Source organism: Aphelocoma coerulescens, chromosome 2, assembly GCF_041296385.1.
Source record: "Aphelocoma coerulescens isolate FSJ_1873_10779 chromosome 2, UR_Acoe_1.0, whole genome shotgun sequence".
NCBI lineage: Eukaryota > Metazoa > Chordata > Aves > Passeriformes > Corvidae > Aphelocoma > Aphelocoma coerulescens.
This window is the reverse complement of record NC_091015.1, coordinates 81,695,970-81,718,556: the sequence shown is the minus strand read 5'-3', so window position 1 is coordinate 81,718,556 and position 22,587 is coordinate 81,695,970. Positions and strand designations below refer to the sequence as shown.

Genomic DNA, 22,587 nt, shown 5'->3' with positions numbered 1-22,587 from the left:
ACACAGTCAGAAAAAAGACCTGGGAAGATGATCATAAAACATAATTTTTGAGGTGAAACTGCACATGTCCCTGATGGCTATTCCTTATGCAACTGTGCTATTAGTATTTACCAGGCATTTTTACTCCATTGCAGAGATTTGGTTGTTTGTGTGTGTGGTTAATTCTTTAATTAGTGCTCTGTGGCATGAAGGCCATGATTCTGCACAAGCTAGGTAAATTCTCAGTTACTTTAAGAACCAGATGTTTCATATTATAAATGTAATGTTTGATTCAGCTTTTCTGTTTATGGCTGAGTTGCTCTGATATACTTCCTTGTATTCTGTATCAGTTGTCTTGTGGCTTTGCATGGAATGGGTGTCCCATTTCCTGCTGTTCTGTTGGGCAAAGAGTTAATCCACAGCTTCTTTAGTTGGATATGAATTTGCTTGGCAGTGTAACTATTGCTTTCTTGGAGCACCTATTTTTGAATTTGATGCTGATACCTTGTGGGCATTAAAGTTTCAGTGTTTCAGCTTCAAGCAGTAGTGATGTTCCTGCAGATCCAAACTGGCAGATATTGGTAGCCTACATGCTAGTGTTTATTAGAGCAGAGCAAGTCTTGAGGGAACTCTGCCAAGTGTTGGCTCATTAAATTGGCAGTAAGATTCAAAAAGGTAGCTTTCAAAGATAAGGACAAGAACTGTTGTGGGCTAGGCGAGGGTGAGAGAATGGCAGTGGGTAGGGCATGTTGTAGGTGTCTTCTGTCATTCCATAGATAATTTGAAGGCAAGAGCAGACTCATTGAGATAAATGAGCTGTCATGCAAGCAGGAATAATAGCAAGTTGAAGTAACAGTGTGCAGCACTTGTCACCGCTGGAGTTCTGTGGGCATGGCTCTGAAATATTGGTGTTAGACGACAGAATCAACTCTCTGCTTTTCTGGAGTCCTAAATAGTTATTAATTCCTTGTATTTAAGGATTTTGGTAAACACTAGCACAGGAAAATTAGTGATTTATCTTTTATCATGATGGGAAAGCTACTTGGAATTAACATACCCTTTGGTTTGTTTATCCAGGGGAGCTCTCTCCCGAAGTTCACCAACACCAGTGTTCTTAGACAAATTTGAGCTGGTTTAACCTGAACATGATTAGCTTTTGCCTCTGTTTGCAAAAGACTTAGATATATTCAGATGACTCAGATCTGGGCTGGACTGTTTAGGGTTTGATAGGGTAACTTGGTGTAGATAAATCAGATTAGAATGAGTAAATTGTGCCTCCTGTTTATATCCTGAAAGAGCAGAGATGAGAGATGCTTGTCTTTGTGTTGCCATTGCTCATGATGTTTTCTGTAGAGTAGAATTTTTATTAATAAGATTAGATTAGTAGAATCTGAGATGTTTAAAGTAATTTAACAGATTTGGTCTAATTGGTAGTTGTGCTAATAATCTGAATTACTACAAATAGTGAATTCATTATAAGACAGACAAAAGAACTTTACTCTTTCTGAATCTCCACTCAGAATAAAGCAGGGTCTTTGAGAGGTTTCATCTAGGTTGCACCTGCTAACGTAATGGCTGAGTGTGCTAGCTCTGCTATGGGGTTTGGACTGAGCAGTGCGGGCTGCGGAAGGTAGGAAGTGTATTCTTTGGGAAGCTTTTGAAGCTATTCAAACTGTGACCTGAAGGATAAGCCAGAAGAGACATGGAAATGCAAAGATACGGGTCAGAATGCAGTACATCCCCCCTTCTGCAGTTAGCACATAGGCCAGTGTAGTGGTTTGGGCTAAAATACTCATTACTGTTTATTTTCTGTGAGATAAGAATTAGGAGAAACGCAAAGCAGGCACCAAACTTGAAAGAATATAAAGAAGTTTATTAACAGACCTAAAATAAGGAGAAAAAAAAAATTATACCACCTTCAGAACTCTCCTCCTCCCCCCACCTTCCTCCCTTCTCCCACTGACATGTAAAAAGACAACCCTTAAGATGTTCAGTCTGTTTACCACTTCCATAATAGCCTTGTTCAGTCCATTTAGAAAGAGAAGTCTCTTCTTGCTCGTGCTATGAAAACAGTATCACACCAAGACAGCCGCCCACTTCCAAATATTGTTCAGTCCATTTAGGAAGAGGAGTCTCTCTGCTTGCGATGTGAGTCCCTTCCCCCGACTTGCAGCTTTTCCCGCAACTGCTTTCGAGGGTCCACTCTTGAAGTTTTTCGGGGTACAATTTTAAGGTTGAGCTGTTCAGAAAAAAAAACAGAGGCCCTTCTCCTTCCCTGGGAGCAAAGGGTCTTCCTCATCTTCATCTTTAGGACTATCTCTGGGAGCATCTCTAGGGACTGAGGTTTTCTCCTTTCCCGTTTGGAGCAAAAGTCCTCATCTGGTTCATCTCTCCCTGTCCAAACTTCTCATGAAATTACAGCTGCGTCAGCATCTGCCTATCTCAGCGCAGGTGCTTCTGCTTACGAGTTGAACACTCCACCCCCCATATCTTCATGAAATTACAACAGGATACTCTGATATATCATAGCTTCACAGCAGACTTTCAGCTTTAAGCATCTCCTCTCTCTCTTCCCTCAGGTTTTCAGCTCTTCACAGCACTAAAAGGGTTAATCTCACCTCGGCCTTGCAGCTGGAATGTGGCTTATCGCTGTTGGTCACCTGGCCTCTGCCGGACAGAGGTGCCGCTTTGCTGAATCTCGGCCGCAGTGGAGGGGGGGTGGTTCCGAGCCTCTCTGGCCGCCCACGGCAAGGCAGTGGGGGGGGGGGGGGGTTCCACGGCCAGGATGGCCATGGCCCGGCTCGGCCTGGCCTGAGCAGGGCCTGGTCGGGCCCACTGGCCCCCACACGGGGCCTGCAGCCACCTGTGCCAGCGCCGGAAACGAGAGAGAGCTTGGGAGGGGAGTTTGTCTATTCTTAAGTGTGGATCACAGAGGCGGTCACAACTTTTAAGTGGCTTAAAGAATTGTCCATATTCAAACTGGCCAGCTGATAGGTTCCATCAGGTCCCAGAGGAAGCTGTAAGCACCCCTTAGCAAGGACATCCCTTCTGGGACTATGCTTGCTAACCTATGACAGCCGTGTGAACTCAACAATAACCAATTACTTATTGTTGTGGATAAACATTTGATTTCCAAGTTCCATACAGAAGGCTGAAACCATTAATTGGTGCTTCTGTGATTACTGCAAATTATTTAATGTGACCTGCTCCTTATGATACCAACCTGTTGTATCCCTCTACTGATGGAAGGAGACTGTACTGAAACTAATATTAAATTACCTGCTTGCATGGTTTTGAAGCTGGATTTCATTTGTCATGCTGCAGTTTGTAGCTTTAAAATTTGCTGATCAAGTCTCAGGATGTCTTGAGTGAAAGATGCAAAGATTTTCTGTGATTAAGTGGATGCTTTTGTTTCTATTTCAGGAAAGCCCCACAGCACTGGCAGCTCTGAACGGATTCAGCTCTCAGGAATGTACAATGTTCGAAAAGGGAAAATACATTTGCCAGTCAACAGATGGACAAGACGCCAAGCTATCCTTTGTGGAACATGCCTAATTGTCTCATCAGTAAAAGAAAGCCAGACTGGAAAGATGCATGTCCTCCCTTTAATTGGTGGAAAAGTAAGATATTTTGTTTTATTTGTTTGCTTGGTTAACCCCCTGTCTCTTTATGAAGAGAAGATTGCATTCAATTAGGATGGTTCTGACTCCCCAAAAGCTTGTTTCTATAAATGGTATTTTCAAAGTATATAAATGACTTTTGATTATGGTTAGTCATATTTAACAATTTAGAATGTTTGAATTAACACTACAAAGAAAAGCAATGGATGCACAGTGTTTTTTCTTGTGTGCAGTGTTAAGTGGTTTATATATGCAATAGTGTACAGCCAAAGGATATATGCACAGGTCTATTGTGCCGTGCCTCCTCACCCAGGTTTTATCCATGCTGGGTTACTCTTAAGTTCTGAAAAATTAACAAATAAGGGCATGGGCTTATTTTGAACATTGTGGGAGTTTTGAGTGTTCAGCACTGTATGAGTAGTTGTCTGTTGTAAGCTAACAGCAACAAACATTTTTCCATGTGAAGAGCTGAAACGGAGCTATTTCCTGATAGATTACATCTGAAACCCAGGAGTTCCAGACCTAACATGAGGAAATTTATTTTTTCCCACTGTGCTGGTGACTGAGCACTGGCATAGGTTACCCAGATGGGTGATGGCATATCCATCACCCCTGGAGATACTTAAGAACCATCTGGTCATGGTCCTGGGCAACTGGCTTTAGGTGGACCTGCTTGAGCAGGGGATTGAACCAGATGACCTCTAGAGGTTCCTTCCCACTTTAAACCTTCTGTGAAACTGTAGTGAAGACAGTAAGATTACAACTTTACTATTTCAACCTAAATAGTGTTTCAAAACACTATTATTGGCTTGTTTGGCTGAGGTAATGGGAAGAGAATCATCAGCTTGAGGATGAATTAACACCTTAAGTAATCCTCCTTTACCTTACATACTGGTAAGTTGAATTCTAAAGAATTGTTTGGAGAGAAACAAGCTTCACAATATTATATATGCAGACTAGAGCTGATTCATTAATATTCTATACAAGCAGTGTGAAAAGTAATGCTGCCTTCTACGAGCTGTTTCTCCTGCCTCTTTTTTGATTCTTCACATGATTCTCCAACTCTTCCCGGGAAATACTGAAGTAGAGACATTGTCCTCTTTTGGCAACAGGGTGTGAACTCTTGACAGTGAACTGTATTCCTGGCTGTAGGTTGCTAGAAAGGACAGGATTAAGGTTCCCATCAGCCTTCTTTTTGAGATGACTATTCTTTTCATCTCAATATATTTCTTTTAGTTTAAAATGGGAAATCATTATGTACCTTTTTTAATTGCTTAACATGGAATTTCGAAGTAGCTTTTGCATAGAAACGCCTTGTGTGATGTAAAACATGCAGACTGTGTTAAGCAGAAAGTTGACAACAAATTTTAAAAGAAAAGGATAACTAAGCTCAGAAAAATGTACTGAGGGCTTCTGCTGACAAAGCTTGGGAGGAGGGTGCTTGGCACAGAACTAAGTGTTTTTTAAATTATTGCTCAAAAGATATTCTTCCTCAACCCCATAAATACTCTGCACTTCCTGGTTTGCAAAGGCTTTCCAGAATGCTGTACTGAGACATTGAGACCATAAGTTGTGTGGGACTTCTCGTGTATGGTAGCAGAATGATGTATTCTGGGTGTTTTTTAGCAAGTTGAGAAATGCCAAAGAATTTAATTGGGCTGTAAGAGAAGCATTTTGTTAAGCTTGTTTTTAATAACCAAGGAGTATAAATTGTATTTTTTTTAGGTAGCATAAAAACAGCCTTTAATTTGTTTCACTGGAAGACCTTTTATGGTGTTCACTTTCTATTAAAATGTTGATGTTCTTGGTGGTTTTCTCTGTTAGTTCTGTCTTCCTTCTGTTCTCATTCGTGCTTGTGTAGATTTCATGAATATTTGACAGCCAAGATCCAGCTTGGGTGTTTGAGATAGTTAGTCCAGCTCTACTTGATGATCTCCTCTTGGACACACTTTCACTTTGCCTTGGGGAGTTCTGCAAAGAGGGTTTTGATTCTTGTTGACTCACAGTTTTGTGTCTCTGCTGTAGGTGGAAGAAGTGAAAAAGCACCAGCACTGTTTAGCGTTTAGCTCCTCTGGACCTCAAAGCCAGACCTACTACATTTGTTTCGATAACTTCACTGAATATCTGCGTTGGCTGCGACAAGCATCAAAGGTGAGAATGGTGCTAACTCTGGTGTGAATGGGATCTTTGGACAGTTTCTCCCAGTTCAGTCTTCTCCATGCATTGATAATGTCCCTCTTCTGGGTTGTTTGCCAAGAACTGCTGTTGCTGCTGTTAGTGTTGTGTGGAAATACTCAGTTTGCGAGCTCTTGGTAACAGGCAATAGGGAGGTGAATTCTTCTGCATTTACACCAAGACTTCTTTCTACCAGGGTTCTGTAAGCAAAGGGCTGTGCTGAGCTTTCTCCATTTTCTTATCTTATCAGCTGGATGGATCTAGTGAGATCATTACAACAACAAGGATGACTAATATAACTGTCAACATTTCAGTTTAAAAAGCTTTATTCCAGTGTTTTTAAAACATAAAATAATATCAGGGATTTTTTTGGTTCATTCCTTACACAGAACCTAAATATTAAATTGCTAAAGGATTTTTTTTCCTGCTTTGAAATGTTGCTGAATCTCTCTTTAGTTTTATAACTATTTGATTTTTGGGTTTTTTGTAATAAGCAAATCATTTTCTGTTAGTGAAAAATGGTCACTAACTAAAACCTTTGTAAAGCAAATTTTATACTGGGCTTAGAATACAATTAATTATAGGAATTTAGGGCCTGCATTATTTCGTTTGACTCTTCAGTTCCACTTTGTGTTGTTGAACAGTGTTTTTGCAGTTGTCTGTTCTATCTCTTAATCCCTGCCACTTTTTTGCTAAAAACTTGTATATCTTGAACCATTGTATTTTTCATACTTTTTTACCACGCATGTTCTTTTGCTGTGCAGTTAGCATGGTCTACTGGGTTTTGTAGTTGTGCCTAAACTTTTCATTAGTTTTGTAGCTGATAGGACTGTCCGTGCTCTTTACTATGTTAAAGCAAATTTTTATGTAGTACTAGTTGGAGACACTCATGTAGCACTTGTTCTGTTTTGGCTTTAGATTGCAATAATGTATTACCCAGACAATTGCCAATGATACAGCCTAGGTTGTGGGCTTTTTTAAAGAGGTTTGATTTTCTGTCAAACTTTCTTCAAACAGTAACTAAGGCACCTTCTAGCACATTCATCATTTAAAATGTCTTCTAAGGTTTTTTTTCCTAATAAGTTTTAAAACTCTTTTTTAAAGAAGCTGTTCTGGCATATCTGCTTAGGTCTGTTAAGCCTCAAGGTAGAAGTCCCCAAGGCATATTTTATGAGATGGTGAGGCACGGTCTGTCAGGTTTTCAAATTCTTGCTGCTTTGGGGTTGTCTCTAGGACAGTAGTGTCCTTTCATCTCCACAGGGTTTGACATCAGATAAATGAAAGGCAAATCTAATGAGTGAGGAAAACAGTGGAAAACAATGAACTTCAGAGCTAGAGATAAATGGCCAGAAAGCCCCTCTGAATTACTGGCAGCATAAGCTTGTTCTGTGCCATGCTGTGCTTCTCTCTTTCTGGTTCACCCAAATGACTAACAGCATCGGGATGATAGCCAGCATGAGAACATATCCCCATGCACTCACGATAACCTCCCATTTTTATGTAAGTGTAGAAAGAAAATACATAGTTTTAAGTGTCTTTTCAGACTGTCAGAAGTGAAGAAACTCTCTTTGCTATTCTTTTAGTTGGTAAAACATGCTTCGAGGAAAAATGAGGCATTTTTCCTAATTCCCAGCCCCCAAACCTGAAACATGGCATTCAGTACTTTGCCACTTCAGGTTGTTTTTTTGATGTTTGGGGTTCCTGTCCTTAGACTGAAAAACAGAGACAGGCATGATTGTATGCAAGGCAGTCGTGTGGGAGGTGCTGCACAGAAACACTGTTTCTGAAGAACAGAAACAGGGAAACTAGTAATGCTGCAAAAGTAACTCAAATTTCCTCCAGCTGATGCTGTTTGTGTCAAAGTGCTTAATTGTAAGGTGCAACACACCTGATTTACATGTGTAAAGAAAAGAGAAAAGTTGAATCTTCAGCTCTGTAGTTCAGGCAAACTAACATTCTTATGCTGGGAAAAAACCCCGACATTTATATGAGATGTTCTGCCTCAGGTGTTTGGAAACTACTCAAGTTCAAAGCTGCTGAAATACTCCTGCTCACCAAGAAAATACTGTGTAAAGCACAATATTTCCAAAAAAAAAGCTAATTTAGGAAGGGAGATATGATGGCCCTGAAACTTATCTTCTAGTTGCATGCTATGGGCTAGGTCACATGGTGCTTACAGATTCTTCCCTAATACTGGTGATGTATACAGTACTTGCACTTTTGTGAGTTGTTATGAATAATATCTAAGACTGTGTTTTAAATATAGATGTTTAATGGCATTTGTTTTGAAAATGACATTTGTGTTAACTTATATTCAGTGGTAGTTCTTCGGCAGTCCTTTATGCTCCTGATGTGTGCTGCTGAAAACTGAGGGTTCTGATTCTTATTTAGTGTAATGAAAGCTTTAATTATAAATTTTAATGCAGAAGGAAATCCGTGGCAAAATATTTCGTTAAAATTGCCCAATTCAGTTTTTAACTATGAAAAAAAATTTCATGTCTGTCTTCTGAATACTTCAGAAGAGCTAGAAGATGATGTTATCTTAACTTTTAAATAACAAGCTCAGTCTTGAAAGGAGACTTGCAAAGAATACTTGCTCTGCACACTTTCCCCCCACAGAATATTGGCAATGTTGACTTTTTAGTGGTGTTTCAGAATGAGACAAATCCTAGCGCATCACTCCTGCAATAAATTTGTGTATGCTAGAAAAGATTTGAATTCATGTTTGTGGAAACTTGGGTTTAATTTAATTAAAAATAAGCATTGCTCCTGTATAATCAGATTCATTCTAACAGTGGAATCTATCATAGCCAAGACAGCTCTCGTGCTCTGCCTCAGTAAATTTTTGGAAGGTGAAGAGGTGTTAGGATTGATTTCCCTATACGTATGTGTCCTGAGGTGAACAGAACTCCTGTTTTCAGGACAGACTGGAGTTACTGCAGAAATACTGACCTAAATATCGAACTTGGTGGCATACTTATTCCAAATAGGTCACTTTTAGATATGCTGATTTAGTCTCAAACAGAATATTTTTAAAAGCTGGAGATGTCTTGTTCGTTAATATTGATAGTTCTGTACCACAGTGCATTTCTTTCCTTTTTCTTTCCAAAAATTGGAGGCCTAATTAAGGAATCTTAAAAGGTAAACAACAGCAACAGATTTGGTCCTTTGTGATCTAATGTATTCGTTCTCTTGCCAAATGTTGAAAAATAAGCTTATGCAACTGGGAGGGGGAGCAGAGGGGAAAGAAAGCAACATCTTCACAGCTTTAAAGCATTTTGTCTGCATTAAGTTGTCATGATGGTTCTGGAACCGGCACAATTACTTGCATGGCAAATCTGCCACCATTTGCTATTTGAATATCAAATGCAGAAGGATGGGGCAAAGAACGTGTATTTTAACAGAGTGAGGAGGATGTGATGAGGGTGTTCCTCATTTACCACTTCCAAAACCTAAAAAGCTACATCCTTAATGTAGAAGAGAGAGAGGTGTCATGCGTAAGGTGTTATGGAGTGGTGGAACTTGCTGTTGTGAGGCTTTTATCTGGGATGTGGCCTGCTGTTTGGTGCTTCTAACAGCTAAACCTAACCATTTTCACTATGTGAGATTTCTGTTGTGAGCATTGCCTGTGACAGACACAGCTCACAACATGGATGGTTTGGCTGGAGTATAACAGGATTAGCAGTCTTCCATGTTCTGAGGCATGCAGTTAAAATGGGATGTCAATGTCTGCCTCGGAAATTCAGTATTGCAGAGCTTATGCCAGGATGCATTACAGAATTTTATCTTCTTGGAGATAGTGTGCCCCACTGGGCATGCCGGGATGGGTTATCTGACCCCCCAGAACTTCTCCCCTCTGAGCTGCAGGAGAGCAGGAAGTGTGTCAACAGCTTCATGCGACAATTATTTCCTGCTTTAGTGTTCGGTTCAGTGGGGCAGGTAGAGGAAGAGAGGTGATGAGAGACAAGGGCTGTAAATAGTGCATCTCTGTGTAGGTAGGGAGAGATGTACAGGCACACAGCCTTGTGTGTCTGAACACCATAGTCCACAGTTGGACAGCTGTGTCTGGGAATAAGTTGTTGTGGGGGGCTTGGGTGCCTACACACAAAAGAGCCTTGCTGTTGAAAATAAAAGGAATGTCCAAAAATAGGATTTAAAACCTGTGAAATTTAAGAGTTTTCTCTTGTGTGCTTTTGTATTTTCCTTTCCCTGTTTCAGTCACCATTGTGTTAAAATCTGTAGTGGAAGTGTGTGGCATTCCGAACAACCATAGCCTGCTGAGAAAAAGGAGAGATTAAATTATGATGTCAGTGTACATTATGTTTAAAACATGGTAAAAATAGCAAGAATAGCAAATTCAACTGAGAAGGCCGTGCTGCCATATTGGCCTTATTCCTTTCATGTCAGTGCAGAATGCTCTCTTCATACATTTATTTGCACTGTGAAACGAGCAGAAAATAAGAACAGATTAGAATTTAGCTTATACTATACAAGTGAGTAATGCAGAAGCCTCTACTGCTGTAGTCTCCATATTTCCTCAACCTGTGTAGAGATCTACCCGAAGCAGCAAACAAAAAACCCAAAATACTGTTTTTGCTTCTTTTCCTCTAAAATTGTCTAGTTCTGACCATCTGCTTCAGTCTTCTAATTATTTTTTCGGTACAAGTTTGACACTTGTGTACAGAGACTGTTGTAAAAGGGGAGTATGAGCCCTGTAGACAGGACAGAGCTGACCTATAACTCTAGTCATATGATTTTTATTTCTGATGAGAAAAGGTTTGAGTTCTGACCACATACTTGGTGCTACAGACCATGTTTATATGTATAAATTCTACAGAATTTAAAAATTCATTCTTAACCTTGACTGCAGTTCTGCAAATGTATTTTCAAAGTAGGAGACCAAGATGATTAGCTTTTGGATGTGTTTTACAGGAACTGTGCTGAGGAAATGCAGTGAGCAACAATTGAGCTTTACTGCTAAAGATGTGCCTGCTTTTCAGCTGTGCTTTATCCACTGGTAGGGAAAGATCATCAGCTGTGGGACTGCTTTTTCCTTCAGCACATAAGATTCTGCTCATTAATTAAAGGGATGGGTAATAAGGCATATCCACTTGTGTATGTAGCTTCATCTTTATTTCAGATACTATCAGATGTTAACGTTTGGCTTTTTCGTGTCAGCCATGGTCAACCAGGAAAAGTTGTGTGAGAAACTTTCACACCAGCTGCATTGTGGAACACAGACTTTGCAGAGCTTTTTAATACAAAATGCAGCCTCTGGTCTGTAAATGCTTGAAGCCACTAATCTCATGGTTAAGTTAGCCCTACATTCTATTTGCCTTGGCTTGCCCTCTAGGTGATTGACCTATTTTGTATGTATTTCTGGATACTGTAATGAGCTGTCTTCAAAGAGTTCATCATTGCAGTGATTTTTATTACCAAGCTTCCGTTGTTTCTGGAGGCATTAGGGACAGGCTTTTCTAATGCTTACTGGTCAAAACGGGCTTAGAATACCTTTTTGCAGAGCTTTGATCACAGAGCAGCACCAATAGTGAGTGTAGGGAAAAATCATATGCAAATATAACGTAGTTTGGTTTAAGTTGTTTGGATGTTACTTGTTACAGTTCTGCCAATTCATGCTTTTATGTCACTGGATGCACTGTCTCCTCTCCAAGTGTCTGTTTAGCCCCCTAAGCAATGGGTAACCTTCTTCTGGAGGAATATTGCGGAGAACTTTACTGAATTTCTAGATTAGTGTTTTTGCTTTTACCTCTGGCTGTTGGTTACGTAGTCATTCTACAGGGAATGACTGTGTGCAACAAACAGACTATTTGTGTTGCAGTTAGGAATTTCTGATATTTCCTTTTAGCTTTATAGTCTTAGTCCATATGTTTGAATGTACCATTGTGATTCTGGGCTACCTGTTTTTGTGTGTGTTGGGGACAGGTTGGAGGTCAGGAATGTGCTGGTCACTGAGAAGGTGACCATGAAGTAGTTGGTTTGTTTCTTATGCCAGTTGTGCTTGGAGGCTGGAAAATGAGTCCTTATCCTAATATGACCTAAAAATGAGTTTAGTGTACTGCCAACATCAGTGGGCATCTTTTGACAATAGCCTCTAACCAAAGTTTGTTTTCTTTGGGCATAACTATTTGGGTTTCTTCACACTCGACATTAAGCAGCACCATTAGCCTATTGGAAAAGTTGGTTCAACATCTATTGAAGAAAAGAGAACCCAGAAAGGTATTCTCATTTTTCAGTGGGTCTTTTTTTGAGCTGATCCTTACTTACAGGAAACATGATGACTCTAAGTTTAGTACAAGGAAACCGTATTTTCCCCTAATACCATAAAATGACAATATTGAGATAATGCTTTCTCTAAAAATAGATCCCTAAAAATAAATCCACAGCTTCCTTTTGGTGGTGATTACAAATACTAAAACAAACCTCTGTTTTCCATGTGGAACTTGACTTCCTTTTCTCTGTGTGTGCAAAATCCTCAGTGTTTGGAACCTTTACTCTGAAACCATATCTGGTCATTCTTGCTGTTGGTGGCTTCCTATCATCTTGAGTGTGAAAGCAGAAGATTGGGCAAAACAAACTTGAAGCCAGTTTTGTTTCTCTTTTGATGATAACACTTGAAAGTGTTCCTCCTCCTCTTTCCCTGCAAAGCCCATTCTTTTGTGCCTTTTGTTATTAGGGTTTAGTTGACATTTTGGAAATGAACTTCTGGGTATGTTTCAGTGTAATCAGTTTCTCTTAATGGTTCAGAAGGGAAGCTTGGTGTTTTGTCTCAGCTGATTAGTTTTGCGTGTCAAAATAGTTTAGCTGATTTTAAAGTGTAATGACTTCAAGCTCTTAATTTCTGTTTTAGAGAAATTATAGTTTCGCTGGTGTTTTGTTTTTTTGTTTTTTTTTTTTTTTTTTCTGGAATTTAGAGAGTCTGTGGTTCTTGTTTTGGGCTTGCTGCCTGTGATCAATAATAGTTATTGAAGTATTGCAGCCAAGAGTGAGAACAGAAAACTGGGTATCACCTACACATCTGGAGTAGCATTCAAGTACCGTCTTTTGAAGCCTCTAAATCAGGTTCTGGTATTACTGAAGCTGAATTTGTGCAGCTCTTGCATAAATATGGGAAAGCGTCACCTAGAAGCTCAGTGAGGTGTTGCATATGTTACCTTTTAAGATGTGTTCAATCCAGAAGGATCCCAAAGTGTTCTCAGCAATCTCTGGAAGTGGAGGAGTAGAAGCAAGTAGGGGAATTAACATGATGTTGCTCTTAATGAAGCTCAGGGGAACTAAGTGTCCACAGTGAGCACATCCCATAAGACAGGAGGGCATTGCAGGGACTGACATATTGTACTGTATTTTGGGATGTGTTAGGTTATAATGGAGCTGGTCTTGAAACTGAATGGCTGTAATACTGAAAGCCGTTCCAAGCAAAGTCTAGCAGCAAGGAAGAAAGGAGAGGAATTATTAGCAAAACCTAACTTTAGGGACATTTACTCTCCTTAGGCCTCTTCTGTAGTCAGTGGAGAAGGATTAAAGTCTCCAAGGAACAGAGAGAATGAGTGCTGGAGACCAGTCTTAGGCTGCAGGCCAGTAGAGCTATATTCATCATTATTTGTGTTACAAAACACTTGGGCCAGAAGGCCTTTCTCAGTTACAGTGGAATAGTGGCATGAAAAGAGTTCATCTCGTTGTAGAATTAATCTATGTGATAGAGCTGTGACAAAGAACCTAGATCAGAAACTGAGGACCTAGCATAATCTCTTAACGCAAACAAAAAATCCCTACCACCCTCTCCGTGTGGGACTGGGGAGACTCAGACAAGCGAACATCCAGTGTAAGTCTTCTGGCAAGAGTCTGAAATGTACAGTATATCATAGAATGGTTTGAGTTGGAAGAGACCTTAAAGATTATCTAGTTCCAAAACCCCCACCATGGGCAGGGACACCTTCCAGTAGACCAGGTTGCTCAAAGCCCCATCCAATTTGACTTCGAACACTTCCAGGGACAGGGCATCCACAGCTTCTCTGAGCAACCTTGGATTATCTTTGTGGCCTTCCTCTGGACATGTTCTAAAAAGTTCACGTCTTTATTGTGTTAGAGACCTTAGACCTGGATGCAGCACTCCAGGTGGGGTCTCACAAGGGCAAAGTAGAAGGGGAGAATCATCCTCCTTGCTCTCCTGGCCACGTCTCTTCATGCAGCCCAGGCTGTAGTTGGCCTTCTTGGCTGTAAGTGCACTTTGTTGGCTCATGTCTGGCTTTTCATCCACCAGAAACCCCAGTCCTCCTCCACAGGGCTGCTTGCAGTGATGACTTCTACCAGTCTGTACTTATGTCTGGGATTGCCCCCTGGCCCAGGTGTAGCTCCTGGGACTTGGACTTCTTAAACTTCATGAGGCTCTTGTGGGCCCACTTTTCAGGCTTGTCCAGGTCTTTCTGGATGGCATCTCTTCCTTCTGTCATGTCATCTCTAAGCTTGCTGAGTGTGCCCTTAATCTCACTATGTCATTGATGAATAGCACCAGTCGCGAGACCTGTGGTCCTCGGGGACACTACCCTCCACCAGCCTTGACCTGACACAGAGCTGTTGACCACAACTTTGGCTGCATCCATCCAGCTAATTCTGTATCCACTGAATAGTCCACCCTTCAAATCCATGTCTTTATGGTTTGGAGATAAGGATGTTGTGTGGGACTGTGTTGAAGGCCTTAGAGAAGTCCAGGTGGATGACATCAGTTGGTCGTCTGTTGCTGACCACTGCAGTCACTCTATCATGAAAAGGCCACCAGATTGGCCAGGCATGATTTGCACTTAGTGTCTTGTATGTGCCTTAGCATTGCTTCCCTGAGGATCTGCTGCATGATTTTCCCATGCTGAAGTGAAAAAATGCTGAAAGAAAGTCTTTGCTGGAGGGCTGCTCATTGCAAAGTCTGCTTGCTTGGCAGTACAGCAGCTTGTCTTTGTTAAAAAATAAATCTAACAGGAATAGTAAGCAGAAAAATGGGTATTTCTTAATTTTTATGAGACTGACACCTCTTTGGCAGTATTTACAAATGAATTATTTTCAGTCAAGCTGTTTTAAGGATGTTAATATTCCTTGCTCCACCAAATGGAGATTCACATGTCTGAATTATAAGTAGCTTAATGCTACAGCTAATTACTGTCACATAACTCTAAGTTGCATCTTAAGCCTTGTCCTTGCAGGGATCTTAGTCTGAGCATCCCAGTGTGACTACGACCAAGGAACAGTGTTGATATCATTCCCTGATTAATATCGATACCAGTACATGATCTCTAAAAGAAGAGTACTTTTCCTCCAGGAAGAACAAAAACACTCATATTCTGGTAATGACTTCAGATACTACCCAGCATTTCCAAATGACAGATGATGAATGTCACCTTTTTTGTCAAATTCTTACTGTCAAGATCTTTATGTTAAACCTGGGACACTGGCTTTCACATCTATTAAATTTTTTCTGGTCTCCTATCACAAAAGATGAGGGAGCCCAACTTCTGGTTAATCCCCTTCACATTTCCGCCTCCCCACACACATTTGCTAATGCTGTTTTCAGTTATTAGAGGTTTGCACAAGGGCTAAAAGTAGAAATGAGCTGTTTGCTTATAAAACTTTGTTCAGAGATAAGGAGAGCAGAGAAGGGACAAGTTTAAATAATTTTTGTGCCCCTGAGTCTTGCTGGTGTGAGGTATTTGTACCAGAGGCTTTTGGTGGCTTCACCTGCAGAGGAGCCCTGTGAGTACTGCCACACTAGTGTACACTTCTGCCGTTCTCTAAGGAGGGAATTACTACTCTGACCTATGGCATTGCCTGTTGGGTTTGTGGATCTGAGTGGCAGGCTTTCAGGCCTTTGCTGGGTTTTATGTTTTCTATGCAAGGCCCTTAGCTTGAGCTGGCGTGTATCTAATTTGACATTTGAAAGAAAACAAAAAGGAGATGCCAGAAAAGCCAGTACCTTTTAACCCTTGGGCTACACTCGTTTTAGCAGTTGTCATTTAAAATTGAAAATATATTGATGCCTTAGGCTTTAACTTTTTTATATTTTTCAAATCCTGTACTGCCTGGTGTGTAACTGAAGTTTCTTGTGGCCTGTTAGCTGCTGTTCTCTCATGCTAGTTAGACATAACAAGCCACTCTAGGTTTGCTCTCCAAGGATACCTAGATTGTCCCAGGCCCCAGAATGTGTAAACTAAGGCCTCTGGAGAGGAGGGCAAACTTGGGATAGTTACATCATTAACTGGGGTTGTAATTGGAGAATTGATCCTGATATGCGAATGAACCAAACTTACAAAAGTGTGAAAAACCCGTGACCGTCTGTCCATCTTGGGTGTAGCCTTTGGCCTGCCCAGGGTGTGCCTTTGAAGGCCCTTCAAATAAATACTTACCTTTATTCCCTTATTCTTGTCTAGTCTCTGTTTTTAGGTGGCCATCTCAGGCATCAATACGGCTTTAAAGAAAAAGCAAATGTTCTATTCCCCCCCTCCCCTTCATTAAGTTTTTGGCATTAGATTGTTTATCAGGCTAAACAGTTCCTCAGCTCTTGGCTGTGGCTGAGGGCACCGATGTGCTTCCTGGCTGTGGAATTCAGCTCAGTGGAGGGAGGCCTCTCTGCTGAGCAGGGCTTTGATGTTTGAATAGAAAGGAGGATTAGGATTTGAAGCAAGGCTAGTTTTGAAGTGAGGAGAACCTGTTTGCTCTAAGTTAGTTTAGGTATTTCATTATGTATCACTGTTTAGTTAAGGCTTATGCAGGCTTTGGTGGGATGTGATGATTATCAAACTATTTAAAAACAAAACCTAAAGGAGAAAAATTTAACTGCCTTTGCATTGCATGTCTACAGCAGGTATAATTTAACATTGTCAGCTCAGTTCAAACAGACTGGGAAGTTGGCTGCCTGTACAGTGTGGGCTGCTTAGCTATTTTGTCTTCTGTTGAAGTCCTAAGCAGTAATGTCTTATCTGAATAGAGCTATAGGGAATGGGATGAGGGTAAACAGGAAAAAGACATAATTACATTGGTTTAAATTCACACCACAAGACACACCAAAAGATGTCCTTGTATAAACAAGACTTGTGTTTGTCCATACAGCTGGGTTCAGCTGTGCCCATTCCTGACATCCATTGTCAGCCACAGATCATTTTTGTAGTATAGCCAAGGCTTTAAAACAAAGACGATAATCAGTCTTGTTGCATAGCTCAGTGACAGAGGTGTCATTATACTGATGGACAAAGCAAAGTGGTTTTTCAGCCCTGTGTAGCAAGAAACAGCAAGAATATGGGTTGATGCAAGTATTTTTCTGTATTTTTGTTGCCAGCTGTTAAAGATTTACAGTGAACCCGTACTGTACTTTCACAAGTTTTGAAATAGTTTCCTTTTAAAAAATAATAATTAAAAAAAATTAAAATCAAAACACTTCGGCAAACCTTTATTTGAGGTGTTGCCTGGAATCTAGACATCAGAGGTACTGCTGGCATTTTTGAATAGTTGTTTTTATTTGTAGGTATATTGTGGCACAAGTAATGCATGTATAAAAGTGAGTTTTCATATTAGGGAGATTCCTATTTCTTTGGCATGTGTACTGCTCTTAGGAGGGGAGGAGCAGAAGGCACAGTGCCCAAGGAGGAAGATGCGCTCTCCAGCAGCATTATTTGTGGTGGTATTTGGAGAATAAATCTGTGTTTTGTTGCTGCTGTGGGAAAATTAAAAGCACAATAACAGGTTTTTGGTGTTTCCAGTGGGTAGACCCAGAGCTTTCTGTAGTACATGTGCTACATTGTATATCACTTCTTTCAAACTCCACTTAGTTTGCCATATTCATGTGAAGATCGAAAAAAATAACTTAGTGTAGGCCTAGGATGCATAACTGAGGTTTCAACAGGAACTGGGGAAAAAGAAAATCTTCCATTGGACTTTGTGGTTTGATGTACAAAATGCAGCATGGCCTTACCCCGTTACTACTCCTCTAGTGTTACAGTGGGGGACATTGCAACACAATGACAGACTGTAAAGTGTTTAAAAATCATATCCAGGGAATGGAGAAAGCATATTTCGTATTGTTTATGTTTTTTGATGATTGAATATCCCAACTGAGAAATGGACTTCAAAAAGTACGAGATCTTGCTTTGTGTTCGAGCTGCATGGCTGCCAAATGTTTCATGTCTTGCAGAGGCAGGCATTAACTCTACAGCTCCTGCAGTAGCTCCTGTCACTGAGAGCTTGTGAGGTGCTGTCTTCTGAGAATGACATTGCCCCAGCCATTTCCTCAGTGTTATTGGTGCTGGAAATGCAGCAGTGGTTTCGTGTGACACAAGTGTGAAGGCTCTGTGCAGTTTGAGATAGGATGAGAAGACTTTTGAGAGGGGCTGCTCTGGGCAATGGCGGCTTCTGCCTGTGGAGTTGTGAATTGTGCTGCTTGTGGTTTTATTTTTATATATGTGCATACAGCTTATCAAACAGCTATACTTAAGAGTTTTCCACAAGAAAACACCAAACAAACCATAACAAGTCCATAATGCAGGTTCCCTGTGTATCTATAAAGCCTTTCCCTCTAGCAGTGCTACCACACCAGCTCTCTTCACTATGCTTGTGGGAGCACGGATGTGTTGAATGCAGCCCAGATAACTTGTTGAGGTATTTATTTACAGTGGAATGTTTTGGTTTTGTTTTCTTCCAGTGGAAACACACTTTCTGCAGATAACGTTCCTTTTCTCCAGATGCTTTTTATTCTTTGAGTGTGAGGGATATTCTACTGAGTGTTTTCCCACCCATTATCACATTATCTCTGCAGTGATTCTCCAGAGTGAGTCAGGGAAACCCAGTGCTTTATTAAAGAACTGTATCATCTTTTACATAAAAGTCTTTGCTTCTAATAAACAATAGCAAACATAAGCATGTGCAGTCTTGCTGCATTTAAGTCAATTGCAGACAATTGCAAGATTGAAATATTCCTTTATTGTTTGGTTTTGGAACAATGTAATTTCAGGATTTCTATATTCAACTTGAAAACAACTGGAGAAAGTTTCTGGTAAATGAAAGAAAGTATTGTTAAGATGATGTTCTCCTTCATTACTCTTCTTTGGTTTTCATCTTGTTGCTGTGTTCTGTAGGAATTTGTTATAGAACAGTATTGAGCAATGAAAAGAGAAAAGTCTTTATCCCTGCCTGTGAGAATAACTATGCGTATTTATATGAGCCTTCCTTGTAACAATTCAGGAGTTAATTCTTAGAGTACTGCTTGGTAACAGAAAGACTGATAAAATTACAATTGATTCCAGAACTAGCACCTTTTTAAAATATGGTTTTAACTTTCACAGTTATCTCTCTGGAAGAAGCATCATTCAATATTTGTCAATTGCTTGAAAAAAACCAATTAAATGTTTTGTATAATAAAGCGTTCCTTTTTAGAAAAAGGTCAAACAAAAAATAACCAGTACATATAACCTGTAAAAACAAAATTACTTTTAACTAGATTTATTTCTCAGGGTTTGACAGTTTTAAGAAAGGATTTGCATCCTTTTTTGAGGCAACAGTAGAATTTGCATATTTGATCTTGTTTGGCTGCATTATCATGATTCCCACTCAGAGTTCCCATTTCTGGTTCTTGAGATATTTTTAGAGTAATGTGCCTTGCTAAGCACTGCTGGGTTGCTTATTGCTGTTCATATCACATTCCAAACAAGTAGTTGGAGCAACAGTGTATATACAAGAATTACACCTGAAATGAAACATTCCTCCTTTTTAATTTAATGGGCATCAGCAGTTTTTCATCTCTTGTGTTTGCAGTGTGATCAGAACTGTACAGTACGGGCATAAACAGACTGAATACCCAGCATTCAGAAATGACTGCTCAGTATAGCCTATGAATAATTCTTGTCTCATACTACAAGGGGAAGAAAAATACTAGCTACAGTAACAAAAGGACTGAACTAATTGAGTAACAAAAATTCAAGCGTTTTAATGGATGTGGGAGGACTGGATTATTAACGGCTGCATTGGAGAAAAACACTGCACTGCCTGTTCCCCTCGAAGCTTATGGCTGTGTGTTTATAATAGCAACCACTTATTCTAAGGCCTCTGTAGCTTGCGTTGGAGAGGAAAAAGAATTTCTGTGGCCTTCCTTTCAGTGGCAAGCTACTTTGCTTACCTCCTCAAAGCACATTGGCTCTAGTTTCAGAGTACTTGGTGGCAGAGACTCTATCTCTGCCCAGATGATTGAGTGGTGTGTCCTTCCTCAGAGTTGAGAAGCTCTTACGTTACTGGGTATCGATTAGGAGTTGTTGGGTCTTTTCCTCTTTTTGTCCCTTAGATGTGGTGTTTGTCCCTCCAGAATCCCAGCATAAAAGGCCAGTGAAACAATAGCTTCTTTTGGTGTAAGCAGCTGACAGAACACATTTGAGCACTGTTGTTGTGGTCCCAGAAGTCTAAAATGGTGGTGAAGTTGTTTGCTTCTTCTCCTTTGGTTAAACCATGCCTGCTCCAAAAATGCCTCTCCTTCTGTTAGCATTTGACTCCTTCTCCTTGCCCACCATCCCCACTGCCTTGCATTACTGTGTGGTGGTGCTTTGCCATGTGGCATGTCTGTGACTCTACTTTATGAAAGAATATTTTTGAGTGTGTCGGACAGAAAATGCAAGCATACTACATTGCAGTCTTGGGTTTGTTTTTGATTTTGCTGGTGATATTTATTTATTTTTAGTGAAGTCTAGTAAATAAGTAAAATAGTGGGATGTAGTTCACTGAGTTGTATCCTAGAGATTTGGAAAGGGGCAGAATTGCCATTACTTGAAGAATTTGTCTATAGGTCTCTGTGGAATGATGCTAGCTATATATATATATCGTGCTCGGTGGTGTGATTCTTTTTTAGCCTCTACAGACTGTGTTTGTTTTACCTTTCTCTTTCTAGAAAACAGTGTTAAGCCTGCAAATCTCAGTTTTGTTTTTGTCATATTTTTTATCACTTTTGGACAGTCTTCTAATTCATTGAGAAGAGATGAGTGCTCAGTGCTTTGCCTGCTGGGTTATTTTTTCTCTTCAGTAAGGTGTAAATGGGATAACTCTTCTGTCATTTAATACCCATCTTGGACATACGAAACCAAGACAAGATGATGACTGCTAACCCCTCACCTCCACTTGAAAGAGGCAATTCTACCCAAAGGACTAAACTAAACCTTATGTCAAGTATCTTTTTATTTTTTCTGGTTGTAAAGTATTGCATAACTTCATAAATGAAAATGGATCCATTTCACATATTAATTTGACAAACCTTTGCTCTTTCCTCCCTGCTAGCTGTCTGTGGACCTGGTTTAAGCACTGAGGCCAAGAAAGAGGTCATGGCATAACTTGCAGCACTTATGTAAACTGTGTTAGATCAGCTATATATGCCAACACTGGCTTCTGCTGTGCTTAAAATTTCATGTTGTGCTGGTAGGGGTGAAGGAAATGGTCTTTATTTTACTACAGTATTAATATATTGGTGTTGTGCTTGATTTCCAGGTTGCATCACAACGCATAAGCTCAGTGGATCTTTCATGCTGCAGCCTGGAGCACCTGCCTGCCAACCTGTTTTATAGCCAAGACCTCACTCATCTCAATTTAAAGCAGAACTTCCTGAGGCTAAACCCCAGCCCATCTACAAGTAGAGCGCTTAGTGAATTACAAAGGTAAAGTGGTATGGTTGTACTAGTCTTCCTCTGTCCTTGTAGCCATGATATGCAGAAACTTTCCTAAACATTACTACTTCCTCTTGTGGAACGTTGGCCTGACAGAAATTGGTTAACTTCATGTGTTAGAAACTACAGACTGGCTTTCATAAGAAACTTAATGTTTTTCTTGTAAATAGAAGGATATTTTCAGCCCAAAATGCAATTTCCATAATGTGTTTTTATCTACCTACTGAGGCCAGACTGTAGTTCTTCAGCCTTTGACTCATGTGAGTGAGTATGAGTTGGTGAGTTGCCCATCAAAGGGAGCCATTCTAGGTAGGAACAGCACTGCATGTGACCAAGTGAAGAACTTTTTGTTTCCCCCTCCCAAGCAAAGAAAGCCCTGATTTCATAAATTCAGCCTGGTTCCTGTCCTCTTTCTACTCTGCTCAATCCTAATTCTTCTTTCGTAGTAGCTGTGACCTTCCAGTTCTTTCCACTGCAGCTCATCCGAGAATGTAACAAATGGGTAGACAGCAGCATGATTGATGGTCTGAATGATTTAATGTATGTGTTCTGTGGAATCAGCAGGCTTTCTGTATTCACAAAGATGAATGTTCCCATACTGAATATAAAGCTGTGATTTTAATTTCAGTGGTAACTGAATTGCAGAGTACCTCAAGATTATATTTGTGGATGGTCCTGTTCAAAAAAAAATATCTTAAATCACATTTCTAAATCCCTACCTCTTTGAAAAACAACCGAAAAATACAAGATGGATTATGCAGGCTGTTGTATTTTTATATAATTCCAATTTCATTTTGGAAAACCTAAAAATCTGGTGTAATGGAAGATGAATGAACCCAGCAAGTCTGTTTCACAAACAAAACATGCAGCAATTCCAAGACCTTATGAACACAGTCTGGAGACGAATTCTGACTGGGTTAAGTGTTCTGTAAATGTCAACACAGGTCTCCAGATAGCAAGTGGAATTTTAGTATAAACTAGCTATGAACATGGACAAATAATCAATGTCTCTTATTTTAATGACTTCTTATAATTTTTCCTTTTTAAATATCAGAAGGTATAAAGGAGATACTTGATTATGCTTTGTCCATGTACTTACAGCTAATTTCTGTTTGGAATAGATT

The 22,587-nt window shown here is 40.1% G+C and overlaps 1 protein-coding gene across 1 annotated transcript in view; it reads left to right on the top strand.

Moving 5' to 3' along the window:
- PHLPP1 (PH domain and leucine rich repeat protein phosphatase 1) overlaps window positions 1-22,587 on the top strand; it is a 143,174-nt gene that overhangs the window by 74,481 nt on the left and 46,106 nt on the right. Inside the window, exons 2-4 of the mRNA XM_069008276.1 lie at window positions 3,403-3,599; window positions 5,625-5,750; window positions 21,288-21,454. Coding sequence (XP_068864377.1) covers window positions 3,403-3,599; window positions 5,625-5,750; window positions 21,288-21,454 — 490 coding nt within the window. The remainder of the gene's footprint in view (window positions 1-3,402; window positions 3,600-5,624; window positions 5,751-21,287; window positions 21,455-22,587) is intronic.